Genomic DNA, 22,136 nt, shown 5'->3' with positions numbered 1-22,136 from the left:
AGATATCTGTATTCATTGATATATGTATCATAGTTCTCAACAAACTTGAACATGCTTCCGTTATACCGACACCTTGAGTCAAAAATATTTCCTTCGTTTATTGTTGTATAAGTCAGGTCTAAATTAGCTAATTCCAACCTACATACATATGAAGAAAGACTCTGTAAGCGCCTAAAATGTAGTCTAAAAGCGCATGTTTTTAATCTGATACTGCTATTAAGATTTTTTAACTAAAGCGATTTCCAAATTGGGAGGCGCGCCTCTCCGGGCAGGCACAGATTAGTACAAAAGGAGACGCCAAAAGTTAGTTTATAACATGGCATAATAAAATAAAATAATATATTGCACTTATAAATAAACTTTCAAAACAACATTAAAATATGTTCTTTAAACGGACGTTATTATTGATTGATTACAAAAGAAAATCCACTAATAATGAAGATACTGACGGCAATATGTAAAAGTAAAGATACACAATAGGAATATAAGCGACAGGGAACAAAGAAGTAGAAATATTTAGACAAGAAAAAAAAATACGATTCATCCGATTTATTAATGGAATTCAGAAGTGCTATAATAGATAGCTTGGAAAGACCAATGTACTTCCTCTGTTCAAAAGTTTTGGCTGCAGATAGTATGAGACCAAGTAAATTAAAACAGCACTTTGAAACTATGCATTTTGAATACATACGTTGGTAGACCCATAGAATTTTTGAAAGAAAATATCAGTTTAATAAACAAGCAAACGTTCAAGAAAATAGTTTCTGTTCTATCAATCGAATTGCTAGCACCCTACAAAGTTTCTTACAGAGTTGTCAAATATAAAATACCACATATGATAGGTGAGGAATTAGTTTTGCCAGCAGCTATTGATATGGTTGAAATAATGTTCTGTGAAACAGTTGCGACAAATACCGCTTGTGGATAATACAGTTGGAAGAAGAATTTTATTGTGGTCAGTTATATTTGTATTTTTTTTATCATTTTTTGTAAAAATATGTTTGTATTTTATGAAATACAGAGGGAGAGGACGGGGGGGGGGAAGGCACCAATGTTAGATTTTTTTAATGGGAGGCCTAGTAGCTGCCATTAGTTAGCTATAAGTTTGGAAACCACTGTTTTAACATGTGAGCGTCTGTTTTGTTGAGTTGAGGATGACAAGATCTACTAAACTTTTTTCTTTGCAAACATTTCGTTAAGTATCGCATAATAATACAGTTGCCAGATTCGTCGCTTTTAAGACATTGCTGGAGGAGGATTTCATTTTTAAGTCGGGAAGTAAATTTTTTGGTTAACAGCATAGATATATAATACATAGATGCGCCCTTACGGACATTTTTGGTCGGAGATGTTGTCGCCATTAACTGAGGGGTGCGGGGGGTTTAACTAGCGGGGAAGTGGTGAAAAAAAAGGAAGGACGCAGCGGTCGGCAACCAATTTTTGTACAGTTTATGTATATGTACATGCACTGAAGTTTTATTTTATTTATAATTTTATTTTATTGGACATTCCGCGTGACAGTAAACCAAACTAATAAAGCCATATTAAGAAAAAGATATTTGACTATACACACTATATTAAACTACAAATGTATGTTGCTATAATAAAACCATCATTAACTATTAAAATATTTAAATATTAGTAACTTCCACAAGGATCAATTTTAACTTTATTTTATTGGACACTCCGCATGACACTAAACCATCAGTATTATATGTACATCTATGGTTAACAGTTAATCAATATTAAATGGTTGCTATAATGTATGTATGTATGCAGCTTTTTTTTGTAATCGTTTGTTGCATACTGTATTGGAGTGTAGTTAATGGTAATGCATTTCCCGTTACTCTTTTTTAATATATTCGTTTCATCTTAATTGTAGTTTAGTTATTAAAATGAAATATTTATTTATATTAATAAAAAATATTATTTATTCATAAAGATTCATATCCAATTTATAAAAATATTTACATACAGTAAATTTATTTACTTATAATAAAATATAGATAAAGTAAAAATGTTAATAAATTTATTTCAGTTCATCCTAAAGCGTTGGGATCAAGTCCTTCTTGCGACATCTTTAACTTAACAGCTGCGATTGGTACGCCAAATTGGACCATTTTGAAAAATTTGTCGTACTTCGGGTCTCTCGTAACTTCTGCGGGAGTCTCATCTACAGTTTCTATCATTGTGGGCTCTTGAGAATCTGGTTTGGGTTCGATTACAACCTCATGTTTTATTGTCTCTTCAACTGGCACTTGCTTATCAGCTATTTTGATGTTTATCGCTTGGAGCTCGTTAATAGATGCCAACTGTATGAGATAAGACGAAATATAAATAAGCTGATGAATGACTTCCACAACAGCTGTATCAATTACATGTTTGTATTACAATGGAAAGATTGTACATGATACTTAGGCGTAAAAGCTTTTCAAATCCAAGATTTGAGGTACATGATTATTTAATGGTAAAATGAAGCAATTAAAGAAACTGATGAACGAACAGTAATGATTATCAGAGTGCACTTTTGGGCGAGATATTCCATTTTAATTTTTTGTCTCCACCTACATACAAATTATTTTGCCTGCGTGTCTGAATCCCTTAAATGAAATAAAGCTTGGGACATAATCACTAATCTGTTTTAGTGTAAAATATGTACTTACTTTAGTTTCTAGTACTCTGAGTGAGGCGTCTACTTTTTGTAATTTGACATCAAAATCCATTAATTTCGTTTCACATTGCGTAGCAAAATTATTCATAAATTCAATTGTTCTAATTATGAAATGATTTATAAATGCTAATGTTCGCTTTTGATGAATTCCCGTTTCCTGAAAATTATTTTAACCACAATTTTAATTTATGAGAACGAATAAAGCCATCAAATTTAATCCACAAATTTAAAAAAAAACGAACTCCTTCGAGAGCCATGTTCACGATTGATTGTGATATACCGGCTGTCAAACGAACTGTCATAACTGACGTCTACTAAAATTTGTTTAAACACTTTGAATACGTGCCATATCCATGGTTGATAGAATACCAGTACATAATTTGAAAAACTCATAAAAGTTGAGTTGAATAAATAAACATGGAAAAAATTATATATTAAATGTCTAATTAATTTTTTAAAGTTTGGGACTTTGAGAGTATGAGTAAATTTTGCAACACGCCATTTGGATTATAATTTGACTTTAAATGAATTTATTACTATTATTAAGAAGCGAGGAAAAGCGTAATTAAGGGCAAAGAAATAGCTTAGTAATGCCACAGGGTTCTTATTTTTAAATTTAAATTTAACCTTAGAGTACCGATACCAAAAAAATCACACTAGACGCGATATGGGGTAACAAATTAACTCCACTCAAAATTGAGCAAAATACATTTAAAGGTCTGTTCATACCTAGTCGGCACGTACCGACTTCAGCAGGTATCCGGCCGTATGAAAAGTATTCTTTGGTACATTTTGTATGGGTATGTTCATTTCAACCGTCACGTTTACGCCACGGCAGGCTTACAGCAGTACCCGACATTTCTTGTTCATACCTTACAGCAACATCCGTCAACGTATCGTATCCGTCTTTTTGGCCATCGTGGAGATATAAGGTCTGTTCATACCTAGTCAGCACGTACCGACTTCAGCAGGTATCCAGCCGTACGAAAAGTATTATTTGGTACATTTTGTATGGGTATATTCATACCAACCGTCACGTTTACGCCACGGCAAGCTTACAGCAGTACCCGACATTTCCTGTTCATACCTTACAACAACATCCGTCAACGTATTGTATCCGTTTTTTTGGCTATCGTGGAAATATACACGCGAATTACGTGCCATGAGTCAGCCGTTTTTCTGTTTTGGACCAATTATCGATAGTGACAGTTGACAGCTGTTCAATCTTTCGACATGGTTTTGGCGCAAATATTTAAAAAATATTTAAAAAAAATTTGTCCATCATCCACAAGCTCCTTATACAGTGTCCAAAACTCTCCTTCGGTTTTTCTATTTTTTAACATGGGATGCACATCAAAACGCCTCCGTGCTTTTTTTATTGCCTTCTTGAGCTTCTTCTTCCAAAAACAACGCGATTATACATAATTTTTCGTTCGATAAACGTCGATTCATTTTTGCTGACTTGTATTCTGACGCGTAGCTACGAATGCACGTGTATGCATTCATATTGTAAGTACTCGACAATACGACGTAAGCAATATTGCGCCGTATCGTCATGGCCTGTAATGTATAAGTAAGCCGATTTTGCCTTGCACTCGGCCAAAGTGCTGTAAACGTGACGTGACCGTGACGTGTAGGTAGATATGAATAGAAATGTAATAAAATGCCATATTTGAAACGGAGTAGTGCAGTGCTGAAGCCGTGCAGTGCTGTTAAGTATGAACAGACCTTTAATAGGTGAACGGTGTTCAAATGGTGAGGCTTGTTTTTCATGCGGTTATGGACATGAATTGTAGTGCTAGGTGGGCGCGTGCGGCGCGATAAGCATGTGGCAAACATTGTCTGACATTCTGCGGTTCTGACAGTAATGACAGTGGTCTCGAACGAGAGTAGTTGTCGGTTTAATTGAGTGTTAGGTTGCGATAACAACATCATGTTGGAGGGTTACGGTCCAGTGACCCAGGCGTTGCTCGGCACGCTCTTCACCTGGGGCATGACGGCTCTGGGAGCTGGACTCGTCATCTTCGTCAGGGGCACTCAGGTCTTCATTCACTCAATCACTCACTCACCCACCCACCCACCCACCCACCCACCTCACTAACCCTACTTTCCAATGCGCATGTTTACTGTTGCAATATTTCCGTGGATCGTTCACTTTATTTCCATACTTAATCTAATAATATTTACCAAATCTTGTCGTTGTTCGAATGTTTTTACAACTATTCACAAATGTATGCCTGTGTTATTAATAGACGCAAGGATAAACCGATGTAGACATGCTTGTTTAACAAGCATATATACATATATTGTGAAGTTGAAAATGAAAACCAAAACCAAAAATTCAATTGTATTAAAAGTTTGGCTGTTGAAAAGTTAATTTATCTCGAAATGGATGAGTGACTTCAATTTTATAATATTTAATTATACATTTTAAATGTAATATTTAATCTTGATTCAATAACAACTAGTATTGCATCTGTTTTGTTTGAGGGGGAGGCGAAATAATGGATTTTATTTCTTGTCATTAGTTAAATGTGCTCATTACTGTCACTTAGTAGTAAATGTCAATTTTTGTTATCGTTGTTTTCATATATATGTATTTCAATAACAAAAGTCTTTTAAAAATAAAACTCACTTCATTTGTTTAGTTTATTTAGTTTATTGCTCAAATAGCTAATCTAATATATAATTTCGAAAGAGACTTTGTAACTATGTAAGGTTTGGTTGGGATCATCGAAAACAAATCAAATTTATTATGACGATCGTCGAATAGTAATTTTTTTCGATTCAAATAAATTTAATAAAAATACAAATGAGTGTTTACTATTAGAGTACCCATGTTTAAGCGGATTATATTACAATTACCGATCAAAGTCGGGTAAAACCACTAGTTACCTATATATAGGAAGTAAAAGATGTACTTGAGAAGACTTTGAAGTTAAGCAAAGTCATACTTGGGACAATTCCCAACAATGGTTTTTATTTAATAAAGGGTTGGATACTTATTCACTTGAAATGAAGTGCTAAATGATACAATATAATAAATATATGTACAAATTAAATTTACCTATCTATTCCATTATGAGGCAGTAAACAAATAATTGATGTAAATAAAGTCCAAATTATTTTTTTATTTTATATAATGGCACACATATACATAATAAAAATATAATAAAAGAGAAATAGAGTGAAAAAAAACCTATAAAAATAAAAGAAAATATTTAAATTCCTATTAAAGTGAGCACCGTATAGTAATATAATGAAAACAAAACAATAAATATAAATAAAACAATGAATGACAATGAATCAACCACAGATTTGTTTCTTCACTTTAGCCCTAAAAGTACTGATAGAGTTAGAGAACAAATCAGTGCAATCATCCGTACGATCGTATAGATGGCATATCCATGCAGATTGTCCACTTAAGTTTGACAGTGTGGTTTGATTAATAGAAAAACCATTCCTTATAATAATAACATTAGTTTTTAGAATATCAACAATAAATCATATTCTAATAATGGGTTTTTTCTAAATTTCAGTTGTTTTTTTTATGAAACGCTAAGATACGCATAGTTCGTCTAAGAATGTTTGTGTGTTGTGCCTTATATTACACTATTAAATCAATAATATAAATCAATAGGTAAAAAGAGTCGGTTGTAAAGGGGTTCATAATACTCATAAATTGATTTGATTGTATTAAATGAGCAAGTTCAGACAGGCGGGATGAATTATTCATCAGTTTCTTGACCCCTTGTCATTCCCGTACAATAGTTAAGGAGATGTGTTACAGTAATATTTGTTGTGTCGATCGATTGATGTTTATTTTATACGTTTTATCGATTTAATAAATTACTATGTGTTGTAATGTTTTTTTTTTTTGAATTGAAGCAATTAATATTAAATGCCGATCTCATGATTATTTTTTCCATATTGATTTTGAAATTTGTTGACCAGGATTTTGAAAATTTGTAGTTGATTCTTTAAAAATACAATGCCATTGTTTTAATGCAACGATTGATGCAATAATAGTAATGATGGTATTTGGTACTTAAGTACAAAAGTTTGATCATAGGTGTCGCAACCTATAGTGGCACCTATGGTTGGGGTTAATATATAATGGATAAATAAATATGTAGCAACTTTTTTGGTGTCAATGCTTTGACGAAATATTGTAATACTGTTTTTAATAAATAAATAACTAGTGATTTAATAGGTTTTTGGTATTTTTTTTGTTTTCAGAGAAAATTACTAGACGTATCATTGGGATTTGCTGCTGGCGTTATGATAGCCGCATCATATTGGTCACTCTTGGCGCCGGCAATTTCGGTAGCAGAAAAATCTAAGTTATACGGCGAAGAAGGTGAATGGTCATTTGTGCCTGTGGCTTTTGGATTTGTATTGGGTGCCGTTTTTGTACATGGAGCTGACATTTTCTTAGAATATCTCGGTATCAATACGACAAATATGATGTTGGGTAAGTACAACAAATATTTTGAAATGATTAAAGAATAGTTTAAACATTTTGAAATGATTGATAAGTTTAATGGTAACTGTAAAGCGGAATTTTGTGTCACAAACATGAATTTCTATACAGTTTATGTACTTTTTATCTTCCTTTTATTGATCATAATATATTATCAACCACTCCATATTTTGTGTAGAGGCCCTGACTTTGTATTTGTATCAATATATTTCAATAGTCATTGCAGTATGCCCTTGGTATGTCAATACATTTCAAGTCTCTCAATGATAAGGACTATCTATACTGCAAAATATATTACAATGTTGTAGAAAGTTAATGTTTGACAAAATTTTAACCAATCATTATGCACCCAATATTTGATTTAATTTTTTTTTTAATTGAAATTCATTGCTTTGAACTTCCTTTCAACATTTAATGTTTTACTTTATATCAATTATAAATGGATTTATTAGGGCGTGCATTTAATTGATCAGTAATTTATTCAGCTTTTGATCAACAAATATAACTAAATTGTCAGTAAATATTTCGAAATTATCAGTGAGTATTCTAAATGATCAGTACGCTGTGATCAGTTGTCATATACTCAGTTATTAAACTAAATGATCAGTTATTAAACTAAATAATCAGCTATTAAATCAAAATAATCAGCTATTAAATCAAAATGATCAGATAATAAAATGAAACGGTCGATGATTATTATAAGATGATCAGTAATATCATTTAAAAATGATTATTTCATTTTGACAGCCAGAAAATCTTCCGTATTGCCATATCGCATTATGGCTACTAGTATAAAAAATCCTGATGAATTTTGCCACTTAGCAACATTCTTTTAATAATCTCCCCCTTCTCCGCTCTCAACCGCCTCGGTCATCACCCCTCACGCTAGGTTCAGATCAATCTCACTGTCTCAGTTCTCGTGTGTGACAGTGAGACTGAATAATACCGAACCAAACAATAGAATCTTAAACGAATAGGGCCAACCTAACTTAATCTAACCTAATCTAACCCTTAAATAAATAAGTGTTGGCTGCTAAGATATGTTTTTTTGTGAAAATATTGATGAAATATAACTTTAAAAAAAATATTACGTTGTGTTTGGATGGTATTTGGACCATGAGGAGAGTGGGAATGGACAGTAGCGGGGCGACGCGCTATCATCTAACTGTCAAAAATTATAATTTCACTGATAGAAAATCCTTTTTGATCAATATTTAAATAAAATACTGATCAAAAAAGATATTTTTACTGATAAAAAATAATTATTTACTGAACAAAAATGAATAATTTACTGATCGTTTATTATATTCTACTGATCATTAAGAATAAGTTACTGATCAAATTTATAATTAATTACTGATAAATTTTTCATTTTTTTATTGACCAATTTTGGAATTATAAACTAACCAATTAATTTGTTGTCATTTATTAATAACATTATTTAACAATCCAATGCAATTTTTCAAATGATTTTTATTTTGCAGCTATGACCAAAACAGAGAATACGAAGAATTCTAAGAAGAATAAAGTTGATGACGATTGTTTAGAAAATTCACATAATGATAGAGAAATTGATCCTAATTTAGTGCCACTAAGTGTAATAACTGTAGAGACAGAAGAAGACGTAATTGGTAGCTTTGACGATTGTATAAATAATTTACATCACACATCTAGCAGAAGACGGAACACAAATAAAAGGAATTCAAATTCAAAACAAATATCTCAGGTAATAATTTTACTACGCAATAAAGAAATGCTACGACTCGAATTTTATAAACTTGTTTACTATTGCGAAGGTGGTTTGATTACGATGACGTATTTTTTTTAATATTTTATGTATTAATTTTAATATTCGGATTTTACATAGATGTCACTAATATCTTTTACTCACTTGTTTTATATTACTCAATAATATATTATTTAAAAAATTCGAATATGGATTATATATGAAATTAATTTTTGGAAGCACATCTGAAATTAATTTAAAGTTTTTCATATAATATTTCATTTGTGACTTTATTTTAGGTGTACGAAAATTCAACCAGTGATGCTGAAAAAGCTCTGGAAGAAAAAAAGGCACAGTGGAAACGTATTATATTATTGGTCGTGGTAATCACAGTCCATAACATTCCCGAAGGATTGGCTGTAGGTGTGGGCTTCGCAGCCGCGGCAGCTAATTCAGGAACTTTCCAAAGTGCCAGGTCAGTTCAAAGATATTTTAATGTGTTTTTATGAATGTTACTTATTGTTTTTTAAATTATAATATACCAATTGATGTTTGTAAAGGTTGGGTAACCTTATCAAAATTTTAATCCGTACTGTCTTTATTGACCAATGCTGTCATTATTGACAATCACCGACTTTCTGGTTCATCAGTATTTAAATCTGATTATGAAATAGGCTTTGGTCCGCTTTTTAACAAACTAATAATAGAGCTCATTTGCGGGAACTTACATATAAGTTGATCCCAGTTATGACTATATGAGATGTATTGCAGGGCCAGCGCGGCCTTTAAAATATAAAGGGCTGATACAACTAGTACCTATATATGTAAAATGTTGCTTTCTCGCTATTAAGCTTGCAAAGGTATTTTTAATTTTTGATACGTAAAGTTTTTAGGGATTTACCGGTGATGAATGTACACATATGCATAGTAACCAGCCAGCCATACCTGTATAAATAAGAAATTCTTCATTTAAACTACAATAATTGATTGTTGATGGCTTACTTTTGTAAACTTAAAACTAATAATATGATATATGTAGATACGTACATATATATGTATTTACTGTAGTCTTGTTTGGTTTACACTTGGGTGTTGAGGAACATCTACATAGTATATGAGTATGTCCTTAACTTAGTTATTTATTTATTGATTTTTACTTTATCTATGTATGTACGTAGTTACAATATGTAGATGACGTTTTGTGATAATGCGAAAATTCGAACTCGAGATTTTGACTGATTCTAACTCAGAATCGATCACTGATCACGTTTTCATGATCTAGAAAAAATGTGTATGCGTGTCTTTGTGTTTTGGGGATTTTTTGAAAACCGTTAGTCCTATCGAACTGAAACTTGGTATCGGTTTCTGAAATGCTAATCGATACTACGTAAATTATTTTCAAATTCTTTTAGTGGATGCATCGAATTCAGATATTTAATATGCATACATGTACAATTGTATGTATGTATATTGCAATTCCTTTTCAAAACCACCTGTTGAAATAAATGAACACTGGTTATCAATAAATAAATAAATAAAATTTACCATATTTTACACAACATGCTATGTATATAGGAGTAAAATTTATTTGTGTTAAATCTACTATATACACTTTAGGTAATAAACAGACTAGGTTTGTGAAGAAATTCTCAAGGTGGGGAAAAAGGAAGGGGGGAAAAATTACCACTTTAGTTTTGTGCAATGTTTCAACGTTGCAAATTTTCGTAATGCGAGACGTCACGTCAAAACAATTCACTATACCATTCGTAAAAAAGTTTTATTTAAAAAACTCAGTTTTCGATATCTATGTACATATGTATGTATATCCAGTGGTGTCACCCCAATGGTTTCCATGGGTTTCCAGAAACCCGTTATTTAATCTAAAAATTCATCTAATTTTTATCAAAATTTATACAAATCTTGAAAAATTTAATGAACTTTCATGTAATAGTTAGTGCCTTGGACGAAAAAGAAATGTATATACGTATATACATATGTATTTTCAAAATAATTTTATTGAAAAAAAATTGGAAACCCGTTGTTCCAAAATTGGGGTGACACCACTGTATATATCGAGATGCATCGTTTGATAGGAACCTTAAAACATTATTTAAAATGTTTATGATTTTCTTTTTTTGGCGTTACCGATATACGACCCAAGCTTTCTTGGCGGGAAAACCAAAATGTAAATTTTTCTCTCTTGCACAAAAACGAACGTATTTTGGTAACAAGGTATGAATTTATTTTTTTATATGTGTAAAATTTTGTATGCAACGTTCGAATATTGTCATTTGATGATTTTCATAGGTTTCGAATTTTGATTCGGAGAGTTGGATAGTAGTGGTGGTGTGGGTAGGTGGTGGGAGGGGAGGGAGAGGAGTTCAGGTCCATCGGCCCCGGGCGCCGGGCATTCCTCGCCGCCCTGTGAAGTCTCCTGAGCTCGCGACAGCTCACATAACGCATAACGATAACGTTCTCTTCGCCGAGACTCTATAACTCTTTACACACACGCGTGTGTACACATTTCCTTATCCACACAATGGAAGACTTGTAACGATCATCGGTGCAACCATGAGGTTTGCAAAATTCCTGCGCTAAATCGACTACATATCGCGTTTTTCATCGGCTGGCCATAGCGACAGCGGTCGACATTCTGGTCGATCATACCCTTTTAAAATATACATACATACATAGGTATAAAGTGTGAGTAAGGCTATGAAGTTCTAAAAGGTTAGATTTCGTTACAAAATTTATCCAATAGCGTCAATTATTTGGAAATGGATTTCGTTGTACATTGAGGTCTTATAGTTTGTAATGGTTTAGGGCGAAAACACACAAGAGTGGTATGGGACGTCATGTGTCCTTGGCTTCCAAATGCAATCGACAAGTTTCTCCTACATTTTTTCAAATATGGGATTCACCGTTATCGATCACCGTCAAGCAATGATAAATACAAGGAATATCACCGAAAGCACTCCAGGGGGTGATATTTGGGACTGTGTGCCATGAACATGGGCTAGGAGTGCTGTGTTTTTTTCGCATTTTTGAAAGTATCTAAAAAAAAACACGTACCACGTCCCACTCTGTGTGTTTTCGCCCTTATTGTTGATAAGCTTGCATCTTGTTTATTACTTTTATGCGTAAAATTTTGGTAGATGTATTATTTATAAGGGGCAGTGGTTTAGTCGGGGCAGGTCGCCGCTGTGGTACTTCTTTTTGAGCTACATAGGTCGCCGCCTTGGCACTTTGATATGTAAATTGTTTTATGAGTAAAATTAAAATTAAAAAATATTTTGGCTTATATTAATAACACTTGAGACGAGAAGAATAATAATCTACTTAATCGGAGTCTTTCAAATATTAAATAATCATCATAATTGTCCTATGTCCAAACTCATTACGTTTAATGAAAACACTAATCTTAAAGGTCACACTCTCAGATTCCAAAAAGAACGATCGAATAAATTGAGATTCCTTCTTTTCAAAATTAAAAGACGTTTTTGCTAAAAGCATGCGTGGCATTGCTAAAAGCAAATGTTGCTGTTAACACACAAACACGGGTTTGAAATATGTTGAAGAGGATGTATGGAAGGTAGTTTTTATAAAATAAAAAAAACATGATGATTTCAACAAGAATATATGTATTTGTTAATTAGCATTTGATTTTTTTTATAAATAACTACCAATATTAGAATACATATTTTTTTAGTAATGAAAAAAGAGTGGGGGGGGGAGGGTCAAAAAAATTAAACACCGCCCTGGTTCTTTTTTATTTAGCACAACACCACTGGGAAGGAGGAAGTCGGTAGTGTTTAGCAACAGTTATTACCTTCTTCTATCACATACGCATGTATGCTAGAGGACATAGCCTAGGTCGGAGCGAAAAACGCAAATTTCGGATTTTCATTGATGGACCTAGTGGAAAACTTTTGTTATATCTTGGGAACATTAAATAAAAAAGTCATTAATTTTAAACAATGTTCCTCCAACCAATCCAACAATCTCTAAATTAGTATTTTTCAAAAAATAAAAGCTCATTATTGACATATTGAAGTTTACTTGGATCGATTTTGATAAATTTCACAAAGTCGCCGTTTCGCTAAAAAGTTCCCATACAAAGCGTGCCGCAGTCGCAACGGGTGTTAATATGGGGAAAGCGTTATTTTCAGAAAATCGTCAATTTTTTTTGTGATTATTTTGAATACAAAAGTCGTTGAGTGTTATGTGGCCAAAATGACATGTTTTGACGTAATCATGACATTTTGCGTCAAGATAGGTCATTTTGGTCTCTTTATATTTTATAAAGTTCGTTAATATTTTTGTATTTGAATTAAAGGTCTCAACTTTATTCTCAAACCAAAAGAAGCTCTCAACTCTATTCTCAAAATAATCACGGAAAAAATGACGATTTTCTGAAAATAACGCTTCCCCACACCCATTGCGAGCGCGGCGCGCCTTGTATGGGGACTTTGAGCGAAACAGCGACTTAGAATTGTCATTAAATCAGTCAAAACTTATTATAATCGCCCCTAATACACTTCAAAAGATGAATATTGAAGATTTATTATTTTAAATAATAAAAAAGTGACAATATTTTCAAAAAAAATCAGTAAAATTTATTTAACGTTCCCTTGGTACGAAGAAAGTTTTCCACTAGGTCCATCGATGAAAATCTAAAATTTGCGTTATTCGCTCTGACTAATGTATACATACATATATACATACATACATACATAAAGATGAAAGTTCGTTTGTACGCCATGCAAATCGACTGTCTTCAATTTAGGACCACCAAATTCGGTATACTATTTATTTCATTGTACTCTTGGTAACTTAAACCTCCAATATAAAATTTTCATTCTATTTTCCGAATTTGCCGTCCTAGGCTGCGCCTTTATATTATAATAAGCCGTGGGTAAATCCACCACTGGGTACTGTTATCTCTCAGAGGTGGTCCGTCACGACCGTGCACACCATTTGCATCCACTTTGTTGACAAAGCATCTTATTTAGCGCCCGCACACCAATATTCCTAATCGATTTCGAACAAATTTCCAAACGTATCGGAAGCTTATCTACTTGTCGAGCAAAGCGGAGGTGTGAGAGTGTTCAGAGGTGACGGGTTCGAGTCCCAGTGGCGCACCTATACATATATCGTAAATCGTTATCCGTTGGATGCATCTCCACCATCCTGGAAGAAGGAATGCTGGAGACGACGAGGGCCCACCATTAGGCGCCTCCAGCCACCCGACCCACCACCCCACTACCGCACCGCGCAGCCTCCGTTCTTTTTAACATTCTTCCAGCTTTATTGGTAAACAAGCGCCGCTCACCGCCACCGCCACCACCACCACCACCACCACCACCATCATCATCACCATCACTAATACCTCCACAGATCTCTTTTTATTTATGTGTGTTGGGTTCTCTTTTCATTTTTGTTCCTTTTCTTTGAACGTCGTTCAACCTGCCGTGTGAACTCGACCCGATAGAGCAGGGGTGCTCATAAGGTCGATCGCCATCGACCAGTCGATTTCACACTTATTGGAGACCAAACTTTACAAAACTTTTTGCTCACACGCCCCCTCGAGTGACATCGGTTACTCGTGAGCTTTCCTAACATTTTTTTTAAATAACGGAATTTTTGTTTACTTCATCGAGATCTGCTAAGACTAGCCAAATGATGAAACTCTAGACTAAATTCTTCTGCCGAGATGGGTTGTATTTAGTATTTGGTGCTATTGGATTAAGTCTTTATTAGGGGAAAGCTTTGAAAAAGTATTCGAAAAAATAAATATGTTGACGAGCAGTGACGGATCCAAGAAATTTGCAGGGTGGGGGCCCACTTCTAATTTTTAATACACATTTTTTTTCGTTACATTATTATGCCTGAAAAAACCCAGTTTTTGTATGCATAATAATGTAACGTTATCTCGGAAATCGACTTTGTGCGGTAAAAGCGGAAATTCTCAGTGGAGGCGAAAGATCATGCATCAGATGCATTGATTATGCACATAACATTTTATACCTGAGGGAAGAGTAGTCTGCTCGTACCCCCGCTTTAATAATGTTACTTTTTGGGCCAAAAAGGCGCGTTTAAATTGCGTTTTTAAACACCGAATGCGAATTTGAGTTAATGTTTAAATGTATAATATTATGTAGTTCTCTAGGGTGGTGGCCATTGACCTCCTGCCACAATCGTGGATTCGCCAGTGTTGACGAGGAAGATAATACGAACTTACCTGTATAGCATATTTTGAGTGCTATTTAAAAAAAATCTTCTATTGAAACGTTGAAAATCCAAACCTGATTTTATTACATTTTTTTTCATGATGGCAAATGTATGGATATATAGGATCACGGTCTGTTATTTGAATGTATTAAGATAGTCTTCCTACACTAACACTATTGTTATGTTAATAATGCGTATGAAGAGAGAGGGAAAGAGATCCACTGATCTGAACACCACTGCTCCAATGCAAACCCAATCGACCGTCAGATCAGTAAGAGCTTTCATAAGCTCGAATCGAAGCAACGAGGGAACCGAGCGCGTCTAAATTTGATTTCACAAATGCAGTGTCAACAAATACGTAGAAAGCTCGGCGTCAGTCGAGGGCATTTCTTTGTAAATATTTGGGGTTCGGATGAAAGTCCCGCGTGCTGCAATACACACACACATACATACCACACCTGAGGAGAGGAGAGCCTCCGGAGGAATGCAAACGTTTGACGACAATAAACGCTACCGATACACGAGTGGTAGGTAGACGTCCGCGTTTCAGGTGTCGTCGATCCATTGTAAAACTTTTCCGTACATATCGGGGCGTGTATGTGTGCACAAACATGCGGGTATGTCGATGAAGAGGCGCCGCTCGCATACCTCACCTTTTCGGCGCGAGGGCATCCACTCTGTGCTGGCCGGTGCTTTCTCCAGGCCGCGGCTGTAGGAAGAGAGGCGCGCAACAGGCAGCGGCAATTGTGTACCGTTCGACATTCCTCCCGGTGACTTTATTTAGACACAAAGGGGCACTGCAGAAGACCACAGACCACATTCCAGCGGCGCTGCCTTAAACGAAACCAGAGCCGCTGCTGCCTCTGGAAACAGGGGCGTGCTCTCCTCGACAGTGGCTAGAGTGAGACTCTCGGACGGCTCTGTGTGCCTCGTGTATGTGTGTGTAAACTGTTGCAAATCTTATCAGACGCTGACTGCTGAGTCCGGAATTTCCCGGTGGACTTAATTTTCGAAATTTGTTGTGGATGTGAATTTGAATATATGTATGTATGTATTGCATATGGTTCGGTGATTATTACGCGCAAAGACGAAAATTGTCGTGTGCGCGATTGCAATGTGCGAAATAATCCGTTTACCATTTTATATAATATGTACAGTGGTGTAGTCGGGCCAGCTCGCCGCCCTGGTACTTCTTTTCGAGCTAGGTCGTCGCCCTGGTACTTCTTTTCGAGCTAGGTCGCCGCCCTGGTACTTTGATATAAAAATTGGTTATATTTCATATACAATTTTGTATTCCAAATATTGTGAACAGACTCTCGTTTTAAAATTTGGTAACTAAATAATAAGCCTTATTCAGACCACTTTGATTGACTTTTCAAGTTAATTAGCATTTGATTTTTTATAAATATTTGTACTATCAATATTAGGATACATATTTTTTAAGTAAAGAAAAAAGCGGGGGGGGGGGGGTAAAAATTAAACACCGACCTGGTACTTTTTTATTTAGCACTACACCACTGAATATGTATGTACATATATGTAGATAGTATGATTGGTCTGTAAAAGTTCTTGATGAATCTTAATATTTTGTGGGTGTTGTACATAATTGTGAGAAAATCCTTTCATTAATATTAAAATAGTTAAACATATTAATTAAGGTTTTACTACTTTTTGTGCTAAGAAATTCCTGTTCTACTAATTTCTCAGCTTGCCTTATAAAATCATTAACAGAATGAGGATGGTTTTGGTTGATTTATGTAGTTCTGATTTAGTCATTGTTTTTTTCATTTATTTTCTTTTAAATGTTGCGAAATAATTAAAATTTCAATATGGTTTTGTAAAAAAATATATTCTTTGCAAAGACAAGCTCATGTAAGCGAAAATATAATATAACATGAAGTCGTTCCTTTTTTCCATTGAGAGAGTATTGTATTATTTATCTATTACAATTTTATCATAGTGACATTTCGGTAGTTCCAAGTAGTCACTATGGCTAAACAAAAAAAAAAAAAAAGAAAAATGGATACAATTAGAAGAAAATAAAATATAATAAATAAACAAATTTAGCATAAATATATAACAAATACAATAATGGAACACGTTACGATTTCAAATTAAACAATCCCTCAACCAGATCAGCAGATTGTAGATTAAACAAATCCAAGTTAATAGAAATCTGGTTGAGGAGCTTGATGCCCCTGGCAACAGGCGACGAAACCATCAAATTGGTACGTGCCCCAGGAGAAGAGAATAAATTGCGTTGAAAGAGTTGGCTGGGAACATTGAAGCTTAATTCTGCAAGAATTTGTGGATTGATCATCAAACCAACTTGTAATTTATAAAAATATTATGTAAAATTATGTATATTTACATATGTTCATATGTTTTATATAACGGATAGAAGAAAAGGGTCAATGATTTAGTGTGGTTGGTTTGGGATATAAATGTTTCAAGTATATAGTTAAATTCTATTACATACTTTACTTTTAAATTAACGTTGAAGTGAAGGTTGTATGTAAATGGATGTATAAGAAAAATTTCTCTCCGATGTTTTTTTTTGTCTTCCGTTGATGAAATAAAATTAAAAAAAAAATAGGAAAGTTCAATGAATTGGTGAATTGTCTCGGCAACTGATCGAAAGTTTAACAACATCCAAATTTAGCAGCTCGTGGAAGAGGAACGGATCTAAACATTTCGGTTCACAGTCCAATACTCCACTGCAAGTTACAGCATCACATTATTCAATTTGACGAGCGTTTACATACAAGCATTGTCGGTACCATTCGACGATTGTCGAGTTTTTGCTAAGGTGTACCCAAAAATAATAAAAAGGAATTCGGTCGGGGGCTATTAATGTTCGCTTCATTTGAAAGACCCACCGCATCATATTAATATTGCATGAGTGCATTTTTGCTCGTTTAGCCCTTGTAATCTTCACCCGCGGGCAAAAAACCGAGCGAATTCTATCCGCATCTTCTTCACATGCGGCACAATTATGTATATTCGACACGCGTGCAATTAATTTTATCATCAATCGCACACTACTCGCGAGTTTCTTGCAGTGGAATCGAATCATAAATTAAAGGAGAGGCAAGCAATTTCCCCGTAGGTACGATTTGTCTGTAAGTATAGTTCTCTCGAAAGCACTGGTTGGAGTCTTTCAACGCACTTCGCGCAATTTGTGGTCGTGTCAACATCGACCACCGTTCCGGTCTCGGCGGTCGCAATAAAAATTTATCTGTCCGTCGAGATGCTCTTAAATCGTCTGCACATATAATTTAAATCTGTACGCAATCAGTGCTCGAAGTTTATCCATCCAGTATGTTGTGTAAGTATGTATGCATGTGCCGAGAAGAATCTGGATAATACGTATGTACGAACAGTTCGAAATGAATGAGCGGTCGCGCGCTGGTCAGAAGTAGCTGACTGCCTACCGTTAAATAGAACAACAATGAATTCTTCTGCAGTATCCGGAAGCGACTAGAAATATGTTGCCGGGCTAGTTAGTATAGTTAGTCTCATCTGCATTTAACACCTAACACGCCGACCGACGTACAATGGGACGAAAGGTGATCTACGCAGAAAATCGAATTTTATCCACATTCTGCGACATATTGACACCATCATCATCATCTACAGTTGTTCACCATCCACTGCTGAATAAAGGCCTTTACAACACGCTTCCACTCGTCTCTGTTTTACGCAACTTTCATCCATCTCACCCCACCCATTTTCCTAATTTCGTCTACCCATCTTTCCTTCGGTCTTCCTTTTTTACCCTATTGCATTCTCTCGGGTACACTTATTTTGTCCACCTTTCGTCCATTCTTCTAGCCATTTCCATCTCTTTACCCTATCCACTATGTCCACTAACCTTGTCCTACTTCTCATTCACGTATTCCGCTTCCTGTCTTTCCTCGTTATGCCGAGCTTACAGCGTTCCATACTTTTTTGAGTCCATTGGACTTTGTGTAGCGTCTTGGCGTCCAATGTCCAAGTTTCACATCCATACGTCATCTCTGGCAAAACGCATTGATCGAAGATCTTTTTCTTCAGGCCGAGTGGCATTTTTGATTTAAAAATAGCATTCATTCATCTAAATGCACTCCATCCTAATTTCATACGTCTCTTTTACTACCGGAATATTTACATGTAGGTAAGTATGTATATTATATTTATTGAGTTTTGGAAATCTCAGATTTTTTTCTGACAGTAGGCGTACCCGTATATAATTAATTCCTTCTTTAATACCTTTCTATGCCTTCTGGGAGAACTACTGAATGAATTCCATTTACTACTGTATCGTGTGGTGGTTATGCTTTAAATCGAGTAAGCTTCTTTAGAAGAGGAACATGTGTATGTATGCATGTTGATATATGCATGTATTTAGATATAAATTAGTATGAAGTGCATTCGGATACATGGATGTTCCGGTATGTTTGGAGAAAGCTTTTCTGTTGTGCCTAAATGGTCCAATTTATCTATTTTATAATGATTGTTTGCAGGCCACAGTGGGTAAAATTGTTGAAAAATAATTTTATTCAGATTATATTCCTTTGGCACAAAGGTAAAACAAAGTGAAGCAAAACAATATTTTACAAGTGTATGACTAGAGTCATTTTTATTACTTTCGATATTTTTAAGTTGGAGAATGTTAAATTACATATATTGAATATATCTAAATATATAAATTTGGACCCCCTATCAAGCTGGGCCCTCCTGCTTTGCATGACTTTGCTATGAGGTAGCTACGTAGCCGATTTATTAAACAGTGGGTCCGTCCATTGCATATATGTACTTCGTTCTTTTTACTTTATTTATGTACGTAGTAACAATAGATGAAGTTTTGAGATTATGCGAAAATTCGAACTCGAGATTTTGACTGATTCAAATTCGGAATCGATCACTGTTCAAGTTTTCATGATCTAGAAAAAATATGTGTGTCTGTGTGTCAGTGTATTTTGGGGATTTTTTTGAACACCGTTCATCCTATCGAACTGAAACTTAGTATCGATTACTGAAATTCTTATCGATACGACGATTTTTTCAAATTTTTAAGTTGACCGGAAATGGTACCTCTTTTTTATAAGTTATCTTAATTATTACAAAACTTCATCTATTGTTACTACGTACATAGATAAAATAAAAAAAAAAACAAACCCAAAAGCATCGGTATTTGACGCACGAGTTGCTCGTCATATGTAACTACATGGGTTGTGATCGAGAAATTTTGATTCTCGTTTCTCGAGAATATTTTATTGTGAAATTTCGAGATTCTGATTTCTTGAGAATAATTTATTATGAAAATTCGAGAAATCGTTTATTAGAATCCCGAAAATATCGAGAATATTTTAAATTTATCACTACATGTTTCTGTTCAATAAACTGATTGATTTATATACATACATATACTTGTTAACTCGTAAATAATTTTGTGTGAAATGTTTAGTATGAATATACGAATGTAGCATTAAGTTTTTCCTAACAGGCCAAGATGTTTGATTTATTTATGTATTTGTTTCATACATAGTAATTAATATTTGGTCTTTAGTTTAATATACATATAATATATGGTCAGTATTTTTATCATTTGTCCGGTATGTCCAGTATTTTTATTTTTTGATCAGTATGTTATCTTTTGGTCACAAAAACACGGACAAAGCTATGTACGTACATAGATACACTAGGAATTTAATAAAATTATTTGTTACATATTGTTATTTTTACTATTTTAAATTACTATTGTATATTTTTATTTTCTTTCTTATCATGTCTTATTTTATAATTTTTTTTTTTTATATAGATTTACTTTTTTTTCTATTCAATGTTTTATTGTATCTCTCTATATATTTCTTTCATCATGTCTTTAATTAATTTATAAACCCCTAATATAATATATTATTTGTGTCCTTTTGATTTTTGTATGTTGTCGATTTTATAAAAAAATAAAAATAATTCTCGAGAATCTCGAGAAACAAAAAAGAAAATCTTGCATTCTCGAGATTCAAATATTCCGAGACAATGAGATTCTCAAATCTCGAGATTTAAATATTCCGAGTAAACGAGATTCTCAAATCTCGAGAATCAAAAAAAGTCGAGAAATCACAACCTCTAGCTACAATGCGTCGGCTCACTCGACGTGTTTGATTTACCAGTCGTATATGTACGTCTGTCTGCTATGGGAGCCGAAACTAATTTCATAAATGGCAATGCAATTTGCACAATATTATAATGTGGAATAGGCGAGGTGATATCCAGGATTTGGAAGTCTCATGGCCAGATGGGTCAGTCTGCGTGTGTTCCCGCGGGGGCGCCGGCCCGGGGTGAGGGACAAGGCGGGGCGCCCCGGCCGCATTCCTTCACGCGCCCTCCTCCCCCTCTCCGAATCTCCCCCTCAACCCCTTGCCCGTATCTACATGTTGCTGCTGCTGCTGCTTCTTCCTCCGATGCTTAGTATTGTGTCCCTATTTTAGATAGCCTCCCAGTATTGACATGCTTTTTGTATGTATACATATACATACATGCATACATATACATAGGCATGTTTGAACGCGTATCAAGTTATTGCTGCCAATTAATTTTTGTTTTAATTTCAATTTCAATTTAATTTCAATTTCTGGTAAAAGCATTAAGAAATGCCATATTAAAAATTAATTTGATTGATTACCCTTTTCCTGAATATAAAACAGGCGCTGTCAATTTTACTGGAAATAAAAACACTATTATAATAAATCCAAAGCTACAATTACACTTCAGATATTAAAATATTTGTACTAAAATCTGATTTTGGACATTGTACATGTTACCCTTGCGGTTTAAAATGGTCAAAAATTGTTATTTTTACTTTTTTTTTTAAGTTGTTTCAAGTGTTAATTGTTTCAATACTAAATTGGCTAACTTCGTCAAAATCTATAAAACCTATGTATATTGGACCGAAATCAAAATTTGGAACCTTCATTAAAAAAAAAACTATGAATCTTTCTACTTTGGAGACGAGAAGAATGAAAGGTGATCTAATTGAAGTC

The 22,136-nt window shown here is 34.3% G+C and overlaps 2 protein-coding genes across 3 annotated transcripts in view; one reads left to right on the top strand and one right to left on the bottom strand.

Moving 5' to 3' along the window:
* Positions 1–1,910: 1,910 nt before the first annotated feature.
* CCDC53 (Coiled-coil domain containing 53) lies at positions 1,911–2,974 on the bottom strand. Its single transcript, XM_077430917.1, has 3 exons — positions 2,914–2,974; positions 2,664–2,828; positions 1,911–2,312 (listed from the first exon to the last, which is right to left on the bottom strand). The coding sequence occupies exons 1-3, from the start codon at positions 2,971–2,973 to the stop codon at positions 2,040–2,042; spliced, it is 498 nt and encodes a 165-aa protein (XP_077287043.1). The 5' UTR covers position 2,974; the 3' UTR covers positions 1,911–2,039.
* Positions 2,975–4,463: 1,489 nt separating this feature from the next.
* The window catches only part of Zip48C (Zinc/iron regulated transporter-related protein 48C), a 78,286-nt gene continuing 60,613 nt past the window's right edge, over positions 4,464–22,136 (top strand). The window contains exons 1-4 of one of the 2 annotated variants that reach the window (XM_077430529.1): positions 4,464–4,712; positions 6,911–7,145; positions 8,639–8,880; positions 9,180–9,355. In XM_077430529.1, coding sequence (XP_077286655.1) covers positions 4,605–4,712; positions 6,911–7,145; positions 8,639–8,880; positions 9,180–9,355 — 761 coding nt within the window. In that variant the 5' untranslated portion in view covers positions 4,464–4,604. The remainder of the gene's footprint in view (positions 4,713–6,910; positions 7,146–8,638; positions 8,881–9,179; positions 9,356–22,136) is intronic. The other variant, XR_013260581.1, reaches the window with a different exon arrangement.

Source organism: Arctopsyche grandis, chromosome 5 (genome assembly GCF_051622035.1).
Source record: "Arctopsyche grandis isolate Sample6627 chromosome 5, ASM5162203v2, whole genome shotgun sequence".
In the NCBI taxonomy this organism is placed as follows: domain Eukaryota; kingdom Metazoa; phylum Arthropoda; class Insecta; order Trichoptera; family Hydropsychidae; genus Arctopsyche; species Arctopsyche grandis.
Note: the sequence above shows the minus strand (reverse complement) of the source record. Positions and strands in the feature narration are given on the sequence as shown.